Genomic DNA, 14,579 nt, shown 5'->3' on the forward strand with positions numbered 1-14,579 from the left:
TTGACATTTTGATGCCGGCAAGGTGACCCAACTAGTATAGTTTGTTGTTTTAAGCATTACATCACCTTGGTAATTAGTAATCTAATTTTTTTCCCAATTTTAATATCATAAACATGATTTCCATTATTACCATTATTGTCCATTATTGTTATTCAAACAATAACCATTGCTGTCACTACATTAAACATATACTGCATTGCCCAAATCTCAGGGGAAATTTCACTTGCATAAAAATAAATGACCAGCTTTTTATTTTGCTTCATCTGTAAGTAAATACGTATAATACCCCACACAGACCATAATTTTCCATGTTTTATTGTGTAGAAATCTGTATTTGCCTAAGCTTATGCAAAAACTTTAACACAGCAACAGATGTATTCATTACAAGGCAATTTGTCATGGTCAGAATCCACAGGCACATCGCAACCTTTGATATTTATCTTTGCTTCCGTACGTTTGGTTCTTGTCTTGGTTTAATAATGACTCAAATTAAAGCCGCGAGGGCGACTTGATGCATAATTCACACAGTGGATGTATGTTGTGTCAACATAAGCAGCGTCAGCTTCTGCTCGAATGTAAAAGTTGCTCTTTTGTTCAGTTTGAACACTATAAAGCTGACAGAGACAAATGTTGCATGCTTTAACTCAATAAAACCAAGGCTTTGGGCACAAGTCCTAGTCATTATTGATCGCCTGCCTCAAAGGTAGTAATTTTCTATAGAGTAATCTATCTTTCCCTCATAGGAGGTGCACAGGTCTCATAGTTTTTGAGTAGAGACATTCAGCGAATATCATATGTGTCTCTTACATTCTTTCATTTTTGCTGAAAAAAATAAATACTGTGATGGTGCAGTGTGTTTTCAGGCCCGGGACAATATTGTATTTCAAAAAGCCTGGTGTAGCATCCCTGGGACTGAACATCTGAAAAGGATACCTTGTCATCATGGCTATTATCATATAGTTGTAGAGTGGTCTAACCAACCATCCTCCCACACATTTTACACCAGTGTAAAACTAACAATCATACACTGCCACCCTCTGGCATTGAGACCCTTACTACACTTACTGTCAGTTTTTTCAATATAAGCTAAACAGGCCCATTCGAAATACAAAGTGTTGAAATGAGGGGCGTCATATCTGCAGAAAAATAAACCCTACATCACACCAGAGCTCCCGTAGGCCTGGATACATTCATTCATGACAAATAATTACTAATGTCTGGATTGTTGCTCTTCATCAAACTCTTCTTCCTGCATACATACACCCCAATGTGTAGGTGTCAGTATAAAGCCTTGCTGTGTAAACAGTGATTATATGATGGGAGAAAACGAGAGTAACGGGGTTACACTGAGACGATACCATTGTACATTGAATGCATTGTGTAAATGTTACACAGTTAAAGGGATCAGTGCTAAAACATCTGTTCTTTTACAACTTTATTTACAAACTCGTATATGTATTAACATTGCAGATATGTGCTCGACACAGTAAATACTGAGCAGTGTTAAAAAATAAACATAAAAGAAAAAAAAATGTTTCTTATTGTTCATGGATGACTTCATTGTAAATCTTTGTTGTTTTTGTAGTGTCTATAGGGTCTTGATATATTCTTTAATCTGTAAGTATATCTATCTAATAGATTGCCTGATGATAATAATAATAATTATAACATTGTTATTATTATTATTGATTCATCGGTGGAACATGATCCTCCATTAGCCTTTTGTTTTGATGATGTCATCCGTGCATGTGACCTCTGCCCCCGCATTGCGGCCATGTGATTGGCGGAGCCCTGGAGCGCGTGCACAGTAGGGCAGGACCAGCCGAAGCCATTTTATTATTACAGCAGCAGAAGGTGCAGGTGCATCAGTAAACACAGAAACTGTACGTACACACACCCACAGTCACAGTTTCCTCTGTCAGGCTGCAGGCACGATGGGACAGTGCGGGATCACGTCGTCGAAAACCGTCCTGGTTTTTCTCAACCTCATATTCTGGGTAAGAAAGCGACAGATGTGTGAACAATGTGCTGCAGCATCACTGAGGCCAGGGATGGAGAGCTAAGCTAATGCTAGCTAGCTAACTGCGCCAGAGCCGCGCTGTGTGCCGATTGTAGGACAGACGAGCTGCGGTGGGACATCCACGGACACTGTGTCTCCACTGTTGTGTCACTATGAGGGACACTATGAGGGACTCGAACACTGTGTGTGTGTGTGTGTAGCTGCCGCCCACTACTTGTAGCTATGACGTTATGCGGCAGCTGCTGCAGCTGAGTCAACCTGCACAGATACATGTGTCAGTACATGACATCATCTGGGTTCCAGTAAAATGTTTAAACATATTAACTGAGCTGTGAAAGGTTTGGTTTATTTACTTAATTTCTCTGCATGTTCGAACAATGTGCAGATAACAAGTGTTCACAATGCACCTCACTAAGGCTAAAGGGCAGTTCTTCACATCATGCTGAATACATGTCCACTCTTTCCTCTGCTTCTTTTGATTAGTGATGATAATACTTTTATGTATTGATTTGAACATATTTTTTCAAAAAACATTTTTATTTGTCTGTTAAAATCACAAAGTATTTGTGCTGTCCTGTTTCTTTGTATCTTTAATTTAAAATGCACTGGTGCCATGTATGTCAATACATACAGTATCGTCAAAGTCTGCAATGCAAGAATGTAAGGATGAAATAAGGCAAATAAGTTTTACTATCTACATTTCCCAACTGAATAACTGCACTTTAGAGGATATTATTATAATCAAATAAAAACAAATGATCAATCATCAAAAAAGAATATGCATTATTAATGACAGTTTAACAAACAGCTGGGTAAAATAACATTTATAATAATTGTCACAACATAAGTTTCATCAATAGCAATATAACAAATATACTGATATAATGCTGCTGCATTGTACAAGCTTAGTGAGGAGGGATAACACATCTCTGCTCATAAAGAAAAGTTTAAAACCACAACCTTCACTAAAGTCTTTAAGCTGAAAATAAATAGTGATGTGACATTCATTAAGATAATTATTGATATCGACTGATATGAAAGTTTTTATCTTATCTTGATTTGTGGCCACATGGCTCAGCCCTGGTCTAACAATTGAATGTAACTGCCATGTGTGACTCATAGAGCAAAGAGCAAGTAATCACCAAATGAATCATAAATAAAAAAAGAGGAGGCCCTGCTCCTCTCTGTCTCCCTCTGACGCTTGTTTCTCTGGGTTTTTTATGTGCAGGCTGCAGCTGGAATTTTATGCTACATTGGAGCCTATGTGTTTATCACATACGACGACTATGACCACTTCTTTGAAGACGTGTACACTTTGATTCCCGCCATCATCATAATAGCCGTCGGGACTCTTCTCTTCATCATCGGCTTGATTGGCTGCTGTGCAACAATACGTGAAAGCTCCTGTGGTCTGGCAACTGTGAGTGTGAACTGTTTTGACCTGTACTCTTGAAATGGGCTTGAATGCTAAGGAGAAGATGTTTATCTACTTGCACTGGTTCTAACTTACCTGACTCCTGCGTCTCTGAACAATGTGTCTGTGTTGTCATTTCAGTTTGCTGCAATTCTCCTGCTGGTGTTTGTAACAGAGTGTGTGGTGGTGGTGCTCGGCTACATCTACAGGGCAAAGGTTAGAGGTTTTTTTTTTTTTGCATGCCTCTACAAGATATTTATGTTAAGTTTCATTAGACAGCAATCCACAAGCATTATTAGATCTTGGTGCAAGCATGCTAGATGCTGTTTAGCTCAGTGAAGCTGATGAGCTTTATTTCCAAGGTGTTTACATTTTGTACTGAATGACAAGGTATTTTGTGGATGCTCAACACTATTCAAACATTTTGGTGGCCACTTTTAAACTATTGATGTTCTGTACCCAAATCACTGAACCGGTACGGTAACAGCAGCTGTGTGTTTGTTCCAGGTTGAAAACCAGGTGAATCACTCCATCCAGAAGGTGTACAACGAGTACAACGGCACCAACACCGACGCTCCCAGCCGCGCTATTGACTATGTTCAGAGGCAGGTGAGGGGGAGAAAATGCTTTTTATATCTGCTGAAATTTAAATAATTTCAAAGAATCAACAATTTTCATCCCTGTTCATGTGTTTATTGTTTTGATGGATATTTCAGACTCTGACACAAATTTCGAAATTGTAGGTTTTCCACTCATCATTCTTCTCTGTTCTCCTGTTAGCTTCACTGCTGCGGCATTCACAACTACTCTGACTGGAGGAATACTCGCTGGTTTAAAGAATCCAAGAACAACAGCGTCCCAGTCAGCTGCTGTCAGCCCAGCATCAGCAACTGTACTGGTACTCTCACTCGACCATCAGATCTCTACCAAGAGGTACACAATTCCTCAATGTAGGGGTATATTAGCTACAACCACAGAATTTTGTTGTGCTGATGTAAATATTTTTTTCTTTGACTCAAAAGGACTAAAATTCTCTGAAGTTATTATTCTCTGATGTACAGATTTACAACCATGAAAGCTCTTTTAAGGAAATGTTATGTTCTGTCTCAGGGTTGTGAAGCTCTTGTTGTGAAGAAGCTGAAGGAGATCATGATGTACGTCATATGGGCTGCATTAACCTTTGCATCTATACAGGTAAGGGTGACAATAAATAATACAATATCTGACAGTTATCTTAAACCTAAGGCTTCATCCATACATACGTTTTTTTTCTTTGAAAGAAACATTTTCACACTAAAGTGATCTCCTTCCACATAAGTGTTTTAGTTCTTTATCAGTAATAGTATGAATATAAGATGAGGGATTTGTTTTCTTGAACCGATGATGACGTGGAACTGTGTCTGAAAGTTAGATGGTTTCAACAATGAAAAAACAGCTGAAGCCAGTTTGAGTAATAGTCACTGAGTTAATTGCCTTATTTACAAAACCCAGCATCCTTACGCCAAGAAAACGCATCTAAGATTTCTTATAACACGACCATTTTAAATCGTGAAATCATATCTTTTGGTAACATAACTAAAGCTGCAGACCTCTCAGTCAGCAGGAAACTCAGCTGACAGAATCTCTGACCCAGTTGTGTGAAGGATTAGTGTGTTTGAAAGCTCAGCATGGCTGATGCTGACCAGGAAACCCCAGCTCCTAAAGTAGTGACAAAACATAGCATGACCAATCAGTTTGAATTATATTCAAACACACTCATTATAGATCAGCATTCCTTCTGCATGTGTGAGAAGATTATGCTTCTTAGTTTAACATCATTTACTTACACAGTGTGATTTTCCACAGTGGCACAGTGACAACATGAAATTATTCCTGGAGATCAGATGCTTGTCTTCAAGTGCAGGGATGAATATAAATTTAAGATACAGCAAATGTTCAGTAGTTTCTTTCAGCATTCCGTGATCGTTAGTTCTCCCTCTGTGATTACACTCACGTTATTTGCTCCCTCACAGGGATTATAACTTGAGTAACAGCTTCTCTTTCCTTCCTGTATCGTGTCAATGCAGATGCTGGGGATGCTCTGTGCCTGCGTGGTGCTGTGCAGGAGGAGTCACGACCCGGCGTATGAGCTGCTGGTTACAACCAACAGCTACGCGTGAAGTCGGAGAAGCACTCAAGAAAATCAAAAAAAGAGCGTCACCGGACATGTCCACAGTAGATTTCAGCTGTAGTTGTATATAAGCTCAAGCACACCTTGCACAATTCATGATAAAGTAGCGAACACTGTCGACGTGGTTTGGGTGGGCGGGGGCCTCAAGGCAACAGTTATTTATTGACATACATCGTAAGTTACTGTTACTTTAAATGTTCTTTTTTTCTCCTTACAAAATCTGAAACACTTACAAAAGCCAAAGTTGTGAATGGCTAATTTATATTTGTGATATTGATGTTGAATTGTTTCTATTCTTTTAATTATGGCTTCGTGAAATGTGGGCACATACCCAGTCAGGATGATGAGCGTGAATTAAGATTGGGAGTGTTGCGTGGAATGTATTTCCTTGTGGACTAGTTTGCACTATGGCTGGAGCTCTGGAGATATTCCACAGTTATTAAAATGCAAGGTTTTATGTTTAAAAGAACATGTAGAGTATTCCTAATACCTTGGCTTGACCAGACTTTGTGAACATGGAGGAATGTTTTACCATAGAAAAAAACAAATTCAATGTTTTTATCTTTACATTTTATTTAGTTTGTTAGTTTTTGGAGCACTTCTGCATTTAAAGCCATGTTTGGTAGAAACTAGTTCTTCATATTCTCTATAATATCCGGGCTGTGAATGATGCACATGACTCTGTTTTGGTGTGGATGTTCTGAATCTACCTTCACTAGTGAGACGTTCCTAATATTTACATTGTGAATCAACCTTTTTACTCTCCATTGCTTTCAGTTATTATCAGTGTTACCTGAAGATTTGTGTAGGTGTAGATTCAGTTGGTTACAGCTAGAGAATTCCCCCTGTTTAGTTTGTTAGCCATAAACCTGCTATAAAGAAATATGAGACGTTGTTTTATACATCTTTGTGAAATTGTACGCTGTTTTAATATTTTTGAGCTGTTTAAGTTGACCCCTAGATATTTAGTTAGTGCCGATAAAAATAAAAGATGTATGGATGGGAGAAGAGGGAGAAGACAAATAAACTCATACATTTTAATGTGATGGTTTCATTGCAATTTTATCCACTTGGTTTTAAATGAAAGCAAATGTGTTACAAGTTAAACCATAAAGACTGAGGTCATGATTAGATGGTAACTGGTGTTCTTCCCAGCAGTTACAGAAAATACCTTACTATATAATTACAACATACACAACCCTCTATCTTTCCAACTCTCAAACACTAAAAAAGAACAGAAGACATAGAATCTGGAACCTTCTGCTGCAGAGGTCACATATTTTTGTGTACAGCACATCCACATGACGTCGGACATTATCACCAAAAGCTCTTGACATCTTCCTCTTTGTCTTCTACATGTATGCCACTCCTTTTTCAACCTGTGATATTTGTATTCCTTTTTTTTTCTTATCTGTTTAAAACATCTATCATTCACTGCTGGTGAATCCTGCTGAGGGTCTCCTGTTGTTTTCTCAGTGTGACAGGGGGCTGACCAGAGAACAGCAAACTGTATTATTTATTCACCATTATTAACAAAATGTCCTCCTTACATGATTAACAAGCCAGAAAAAACTGTGCAAAATGATTAGGTAGAGTTTCAGAAAACTTAAAATACTGTATCTGCGTATGTTGGTGTGCGGCAATGTGTGTTTGTACAGCTATCTTTGTGAGCCTTTAACCTACGGAGTGAGGACGTTTTTCTCAAAGTGACGACATTTTGCCCGGTCCTCACTTTGTGTCCACCCTTTAATGGACTGTTTGAGGGTTAGAATTAGGTTAAGGGTTAGGCATTGGTTAGGGTAAGGGGCTGGGGAATGCATTATGCCAATGAGTGTCCTCACTAAGACAGCTGTACAAACGTGTGTGTGTGTTTGTACAGTTGTCTTTGTGAGGACCAGTTGTAGCCTTTAACCAACGGAGTGAGGACATTTTTGTCAAAGTGAGGACATTTTGGCTGGTCCTCAGTTTGGGACCCCCTTTTAATGGACTGTTTGGGGGTCAAGACTTGGTTTTAGGGTTAGAATTAAGTTTAGGTTAAGGGTTAGGGTTAGGCATTTAGTTTGGATGGTTAGGGTAAGGGGCTGGCAAATGTATTATGCCAATGAGTGTCCTCGCTAAGATAGCTGTACAAATGTGTGTGTGTGTGTTTTTCAGATTTTGCCCAGGTAGTTCCCTGGCACCAGTCCAGTCTCCCTGTCCCTCTCCACGGTCCACCAACCATCTCCTCCTCGCTCCAACACTCGGACCACGTCCCCTCTGCCTACAGACAGTTCATCGTCCTCCTGACCAGTTCATGTGGAAGAAGACAAGTTAGGTGAGTCCCACAAACACAAACCAGACTGTTTCTGTCTTTCTCTTACCTAAAACAACAACATGAACTTGTGAACATACTGTCCACTCGCAGTCTTGTCCAGTTACATCTTACTAAATAACTAATATAAATAAATAAAATTATACAAAGTGATCACCTGTCCAGTGTATGCATAAAGCACAATGTAGCTCTCTTCATCAGCTGTAAATGTGGCCAGTGATGTGTCTTGCTGGAGTCCTGTTAGAGGTGCATATCCTCCACCTGAAAACTCAACTGAGGCCGAAGTCAGAGGAGAAAACTGTGAATGCTATATGTTCTTTTTATAGATCAGAACAAAATACCTTTAAAAAATGATATTAATAATTCATTCAGCTCAAATCTAAATTGATTTGTCCTGATTTATTCATTTATTTATTATCTGTTGTTACAAAACCCCAACTCTGAATCTCATAGAGGGTGTTGTGTTTCTGCAAGCATACACAATAAGTTAAAAGAAACATTTGATGTGATTTTTATATTTATATTTTATACTTTTTTCATTTGCATATGTGATTATACATCTTATTTAAATTGTATAAACAAATTCAATACTACCTACCTATCGTGATTTCATTTCAACAAAATCAAGATTATTTCAGTTTTAAATCTCAAGCCATACACTGTGTTTGCTTAACAGTGCATATGAATATGTAAATCCACAACAAAATACAGTATAAAAATCCACTTGGAATAAAAAAATAAAAAAATAATCATGTCTGTTGTACTTCTTATTCAAAAATACACAAACATAACAAACTGTTGGAGTGAGTACTTACACTCACCAACAGATGTCAGTGATGGTGAGTTCAGAGGACTGTCCGTGCCGATGTTCACAAAGCTTCCCAGAGGCGACTCAGGGGTTCTGTGTGATACAGGTTCAGTGAGATATGATTATGTTTGCAAGACACTCACATGTATATATATATTATATTGGTACCGTAGAAAAGATGAAACCGAGAGGTGACAACATAGTCTGACTGCCAATCCCACAGTATGCATGTATTATCCTATGTTTTACCCTGTCACGTTTCAGTAACAATGCTACCTCCTGCTGATACCTCCTACAAGCTTATTTGTGTCACACCTCCTCATCACGTCCTCTCCACCTCTTGTGATAAGTGCTTGGCCATTGCTGTTTTCGGTCCTCTCCGTCGGAAAGTATCTCTCAAACACGATGGGCTCTGTGAGAGAAAAAGAGAAGCTGCTCACTTGAGAAGTGAGAAGTGTGTACTGTGGCTGAGCTGAAAGAGATAGGTTGATTAGTGGATAAGCAGTGTAAATAAAACACTGTTACTCGCTTCTCTTTTCCAGTTGGTGGCTTTCCTTAAAGGGGAGAGGTCTCACCTGGAGGCCTCGAACTTGTTCCTTTTGTCTCTATGAAACAGTTGTTGTCCGTCGTGATGTCACACTGCTCCAGAAGCTTCCTCACTTCCTCGTAAAACTGATTTTTAAACAGGAGACAATCCATGTGAGATCAGAACTGCACATGTATTCTGGTTAGCTCAGTGGTCAGAGACTTTTCAGTCTCAGCCATGCTAAAAATTGTATTATGTCGATAAGACCACATGTGAAAGGCTTTTATTTTGACTAAATCATCCACCAGTTGGTTACTATTCCCCAGTGCTAAATTACTAACATCAGCATTGATGTTCTGCATCATGCTCAGCATTTTAGCCTGCTAACATTTGCTAAATGGCACGTCCTCTGGGGATCATGAATGTCTGGATAAAATGCCATGAAAAGTCCTTCAATAGTTGTTGAGATATTTTGCTCAGGACCAGAGTGATGGACTAATCGGCCAATAGACTGAGACTAACGTGCACAGAGCCGTGCTAGTTTCATTGCTGTTCTTAGTTAAACACATTCATTTGGGTTTGAAAATGTAAGCCCTTTGTGGTATGGCTTAAACTCAGTATCCAAATAGTGCAGCAATCAAAAAATGCAACTTTCCTTTCAAAATTACATTTGTACTTACATTTTGAAGAAGTACCTGGATTTAAACGTTCAAAACTCAAATCAGGAGGATGTGCAGTGAGCTCACCTCATCATCTTTGACACACTGCATGGAGAAGTGATTGCAGTGGTCCCACAGAGCACACCTGAGCACGCTGATTCTATCTCCCTCCATCTGCTGGAACACCTGACGAGAAAAGTACACACCACTCGTTCCTACTGTAGCACTTTCAAGTTAGTGTCAGTAGCTGATTAATTTCTGCAGTAACTGAGTGGTTCCTCCTTTGATCATATCCCTCTCTCTAACATTCATGCTGCATCTGTGCACATTATTATTATTATTATTGAATTACAATTGTATATGTATGGTGGAGTATGTGACTGCATGCTCACTGCTGCACCTCCTCACTGGGCAGCAATAGGAAGGTGTTAGAGAGTCAGGGGTGTGGTGTCTGTGGAGCTTTAATTCTGGGCTGTGAGACCAGGTTCCAGAGCATTTCAGGGAATATCATTCACAGTACCTCACATGTGCTTTTGTGTGTTTCTTCCCAGTCCTGGCGATCAGTTTCTAGCTGCATGACGTTGTTGAAGTACAGCTTCTCTGTGAGAGTTTAAAGTCTCATTATAGTTGGTTATGCTTTGTACTGAAACACAACATTAACCACACATTGGTTCTGAGTCCCACCTGCTTCGTTGGCTATCTGCCTGCATTGCTTGGCCCTGTGACGTACCTGTGAAGCAATTATTACACAGGAAGTTACATGCACGGTTCATGTGACGGTCTGATCACAAACCCTAGGAACTTGAACTTAAAAAAGGCCAATACAGATTTATTTGTGAAATGTTACTCCTGCACCTTTCTTGAATATAATCAGGGTGATTTGTGGAATTGCCTGATATTGAACATGCTTTAAAGTGATGGAATAGATTCACAGCCGCACATGATCATACTTCAGTTCCTCTCAGTTGGAAGTTTGCATTGCATCATTGATTGTGCACCGTTCCACTGCCAATGTTGTCTTGCTATCAACTGGAAACTTCCTCTCAAGCAGAACTGAAGTGTTGGTCATTTGTGTGGAGGGTTTGATAAAAAAGCTTTTAATCCTTATCATTCTTTACCAACTGGTCTAACTTTGCGGTCATTCATATACTGATTGTACCTTTTCTGAGTTTTTGGATGTGGGTGTAGTTTTTTCAGCGCCCTGGTCGGCCTCATCAGCTTCCTTGCCTTTTAGCTCATAGTTCCTCTTCGACTGGGCGAAAGAAAAAATGAAAGGAAGAACTGCAGAGTTCCACCAAGGACTCAGAGACATGTGTAGTGTTTGTGGTTTATGCCAGTGATGTTCATCAGTTTCACAATAAGAAAAAGTTTTGTGGATTAAATGTAAAATACCAATGAAGCAGCAGTAGCTGTTTTCCTACCTCCATGGTCTTCTTGAACGAGGACATCTTTTTCTTGTGAACCTTCTCCATGATGCTTTCAAACTATAAGGACAAAGTGAAAGATTTCAGTCTTGCATATCATGTTTTAATGTAGGTTAGAAGTTCCCCATAAGCATAAGGTCAGCGTAAAATATCAGCCTTTACATAATGTTCTTCAGGGAAATCAAACCTTATGACTCTGTACAATAAGTCAGTTGCTAAGCAACATGAATTTTCCATAACCTTCTTCCGCTGCTCTTTCTGACGTTCTCTGAATGACTCGATCTTTTTCACCTCCTCTTTCAATATATCTGAAAGTTGCATGTGAAAGTGCCCGATGGTCTCAATTTCTGCAGCCAAAAATAACACAAGCAAACTGAAGGATTAGAAAGATGGAAGCAGTGATCAGTTGTGAGTTTATTGTCAGGGGAGTAAACAACTTAATGAACTTACGTATTTTTAATTGGTCGAATGACGCTCTCAAGGTGCTGGAAAACAATACATGTCAGATCAGATCATGATTTAACGACTGTCTGCAGATTGTTATAGGATGCAAAGAGGCGGATTATCTCTGCAAATCAAAAAACTAAATATTACTCAAACTCATCTGCTATTTGTGACAAACAAGCTTCTTCCCTTTTTTTTTCTAAGAAGACACAAAAGTTCAGTGCAGCTTAATGGTCGAACTGCTGCAGAAACAACTGTACAATATCACATCAGACTCAACAGAAAGCATGTCATCTGTGTCTGTCATTTTCACTTTTACAGTGTAGTCAGTGGCAGGTGACTAACACGAGAGAAACTTGAAAGAAGAGAAACCGAGTTACAGGAAACAATGACTGACCCTACATATTGGATGGGGGAGGGGGGGGGGGGCACACACAAACCCTTTCCTTTTCTCTCACAACAATGTGTTTCCTCTAAAGAGAATATGATGGATGTTTATGTCAGCATCAAAATGTGTGTGTTCGATATTTAACCACACTAGAGTTGTTGTGACACAACAGTGGGTATATACAGTACATTACTGAGCACATAGCAATTTTATTAGGAGTGAAACAATGTATTCACCTAATCTCTGCGTGTCCTCCAGCTTTTCGAGCGATGGTCACCAGCTCCTTCCCGTACCTCTCTTCTGCTAGTGCCCTGTGCAGTGAGAACATGCAGACGTATCAATAAACCTGTCGCCACACAAGCTTTGGAGGTTTGAAAAAGCACTGTTCTATGTTTTTGCACTGTAGAATATTTGTACCTATACTAGTAGCAACTCACAGAAACACTTGTAGTGTTTCTGGGAGTTGCTACGAGACAGTCTTGTCATTCTTTGCATTTCCAGGAACTGGTGAAACTTCTGCTAAATTGTGAAATGACTGATTACATATGCTGTTAATCAGTTCACCACCACCGAATCATTTTCTCTAGGAAGTTCATCCCAGACTCATATTGTTGAGGGTGCAACTTAAATGGCTCTTATGATTAAACCCAAAACTTCAGTGAGCACAATTTTTGGATAACACATTAGTTTTATCATTCAACCATCTCTGTGCAGCATGTTCTCTATCAAACATCACTCACACACTGCTGCCACAGCTGTCCGGGGGTAATTTGGGGTTAAGGGACTCTTCAGTGTGTCCAAAATGGGGATTGATTGATTGACCCTCTGGTTAGTGGACGACCCACTTAATCTCCTGAGCCACAACCACCCCTTATACTGTACAAACTGATGTTACCTCATCTTTAACAGCTCCTCCACATCTTTGCACATTTGCCTTCCATCTCGTAACCTTTGGATCACAGTGTCATACCCAGCGTGACAAGTCAAATCTGCCCCCTGTATTGAAAGACAGGAAAAAAATTAGATATTGCAATGGGCAATGTTGCTTAACAACAGTTGCAATATGTTCTTGTGTCAATCGTGGACTCACTATGTGGTAAAAATGCAGAACTAACTACTCACAGAGATAATCCTCTATATGACTTGGTAACATAATTGTGTACGTGATCAAACTCTTCCTTATGTGAGGATAGACGGATTCTCAGATGTGATTTTAATTATGTAGTGTGAGTGGCCCTTCAACACATTGTGTAAACAGTTTGCCATCTGCATTTAATCTACATTATTATTTACTACTAATAATATTATGTAAAAAGGGACTAAGTTATAAGTTTAAAATGTCTGTGGCAGAGCTGTGACAGCTAACTTTCAGTTATATATGTCCATTAGAGTTTACTTAAATGTGAATTGCTAAAATAAACTCAAGTACAGCATGATTGTGAAGATCTCAAAAAGCCTCAAGTTTTTTTAACAAGAACAACTTCATCAAAGCTTGAAACTAAAAAAGTAAACTTACCCAGAAAGCATCTTTAAACAACAGGAGTGTCATCTCAGTTTTGACTGGATTTCTTCTGGATAAACTTTAAAAATCACGTTTTGGAAGTTCAGCTGATTCTGAGCCAAGTGAGCTGTGTTTAAAACCGTGAGTAACCCGAATGTCAGTTAGTCATATTGAATGAGGAAGCGCTTCTGTCCCATGATGTCACTGACCACAGTCAGCTCAGCCCCAGAGTTAGGCCGCCTCTTTCACTGTGGTTTGATAGACCAGGCTGTGTCTTTAGGCTTTATCGGACACGTGTAGTTCAGTCTGCTTAGATAAAGGACTGTGCATGTCTCTGTGTGTCCCTGTGGTTTACTCAATGACAGTGACAAACTCTCATAGACAAACTGTTTGGTTTCAGTCACAGCTTTGGTCAGCAGTGGATGATGAGTGTTACACTACAAATCTAACTAATGAATGTATTCTATTTGAATTATTATTATTATTATTTTTTTTTCTGTCTTAATTCTTTTTTCTTTAATCTTTTTATTTTGAATTGACCTCAACATTAGACAAGAGGCAAACAATGTGTTTACTATTAAGACTTTGTGATACATGTTGTACTTAAGACTATATTGTAATAAATACACACCTGCAGATACTGCTGATACACCTGCCATTTGAGAGCTGAACTACATAAACATGACGCCACACTCACTTCAAACGTTCACATGTTGTGTTTGTGACTTTTCAAAAGCCAAATCACCCCTGAGAGAAATCCCACAATCCACCAACTCAAAGACCCTGAAACCTTAAAGGATATTATAGAGAATGGATGGTTGTTCTGAATACGACCCTGTATGTAATTGCTATTTTTTTTAATTTTTACAATTTCTCAAAAGATTTTGTTGTCACCTGGAAATATTTTAATTTGA

At 39.1% G+C, this 14,579-nt stretch overlaps 2 protein-coding genes across 4 annotated transcripts; one reads left to right on the forward strand and one right to left on the reverse strand.

Moving 5' to 3' along the window:
- Positions 1–1,814: 1,814 nt before the first annotated feature.
- Positions 1,815–6,645, forward strand: LOC109624755 (tetraspanin-3). The gene is made up of 7 exons (XM_069521813.1): positions 1,815–1,997; positions 3,249–3,440; positions 3,576–3,650; positions 3,942–4,043; positions 4,215–4,367; positions 4,545–4,628; positions 5,501–6,645. Exons 1-7 carry the CDS (start codon positions 1,935–1,937, stop codon positions 5,591–5,593), a joined length of 762 nt encoding a protein of 253 aa, XP_069377914.1. The 5' UTR covers positions 1,815–1,934; the 3' UTR covers positions 5,594–6,645.
- Positions 6,628–13,991, reverse strand: LOC109624918 (proline-serine-threonine phosphatase-interacting protein 1-like). 3 transcript variants are annotated; one of them, XM_020079847.2, is made up of 15 exons: positions 13,681–13,991; positions 13,060–13,160; positions 12,401–12,475; positions 11,783–11,817; positions 11,573–11,679; positions 11,330–11,392; positions 11,068–11,160; positions 10,593–10,638; positions 10,429–10,508; positions 9,996–10,094; positions 9,299–9,395; positions 9,039–9,135; positions 8,731–8,816; positions 8,073–8,188; positions 6,628–7,886 (listed from the first exon to the last, which is right to left on the reverse strand). In XM_020079847.2, exons 1-15 carry the CDS (start codon positions 13,711–13,713, stop codon positions 7,755–7,757), a joined length of 1,260 nt encoding a protein of 419 aa, XP_019935406.1. In that variant the 5' UTR covers positions 13,714–13,991; the 3' UTR covers positions 6,628–7,754. The 3 variants fall into 3 exon arrangements, with proteins under 3 accessions (XP_019935406.1, XP_019935407.1, XP_069377868.1); XM_020079848.2 differs by having other exon boundaries at positions 8,737–8,816; positions 13,681–13,989; XM_069521767.1 differs by lacking the exon at positions 11,068–11,160 and having other exon boundaries at positions 13,681–13,989.
- Positions 13,992–14,579: the final 588 nt, after the last annotated feature.

Source organism: Paralichthys olivaceus, chromosome 1 (assembly GCF_024713975.1).
Source record: "Paralichthys olivaceus isolate ysfri-2021 chromosome 1, ASM2471397v2, whole genome shotgun sequence".
Classification (NCBI taxonomy): domain Eukaryota; kingdom Metazoa; phylum Chordata; class Actinopteri; order Pleuronectiformes; family Paralichthyidae; genus Paralichthys; species Paralichthys olivaceus.

Coding starts and splice junctions, on each gene's coding strand:
- LOC109624755 (XM_069521813.1), top strand. CDS start 1,935: ATGGGACAGTGCGGGATCACGTCGTCGAAAACCGTCCTGGTTTTTCTC. Junction 1,998..3,248: donor TTCTCAACCTCATATTCTGG/GTAAGAAAGCGA, acceptor TTTTATGTGCAG/GCTGCAGCTGGAATTTTATG. Junction 4,629..5,500: donor TAACCTTTGCATCTATACAG/GTAAGGGTGACA, acceptor GTGTCAATGCAG/ATGCTGGGGATGCTCTGTGC.
- LOC109624918 (XM_020079847.2), bottom strand. CDS start 13,713: ATGACACTCCTGTTGTTTAAAGATGCTTTCTGG. Junction 10,639..11,067: donor CATCCAAAAACTCAGAAAAG/GTACAATCAGTA, acceptor ATTGCTTCACAG/GTACGTCACAGGGCCAAGCA. Junction 10,095..10,428: donor CACACAAAAGCACATGTGAG/GTACTGTGAATG, acceptor TTTTCTCGTCAG/GTGTTCCAGCAGATGGAGGG.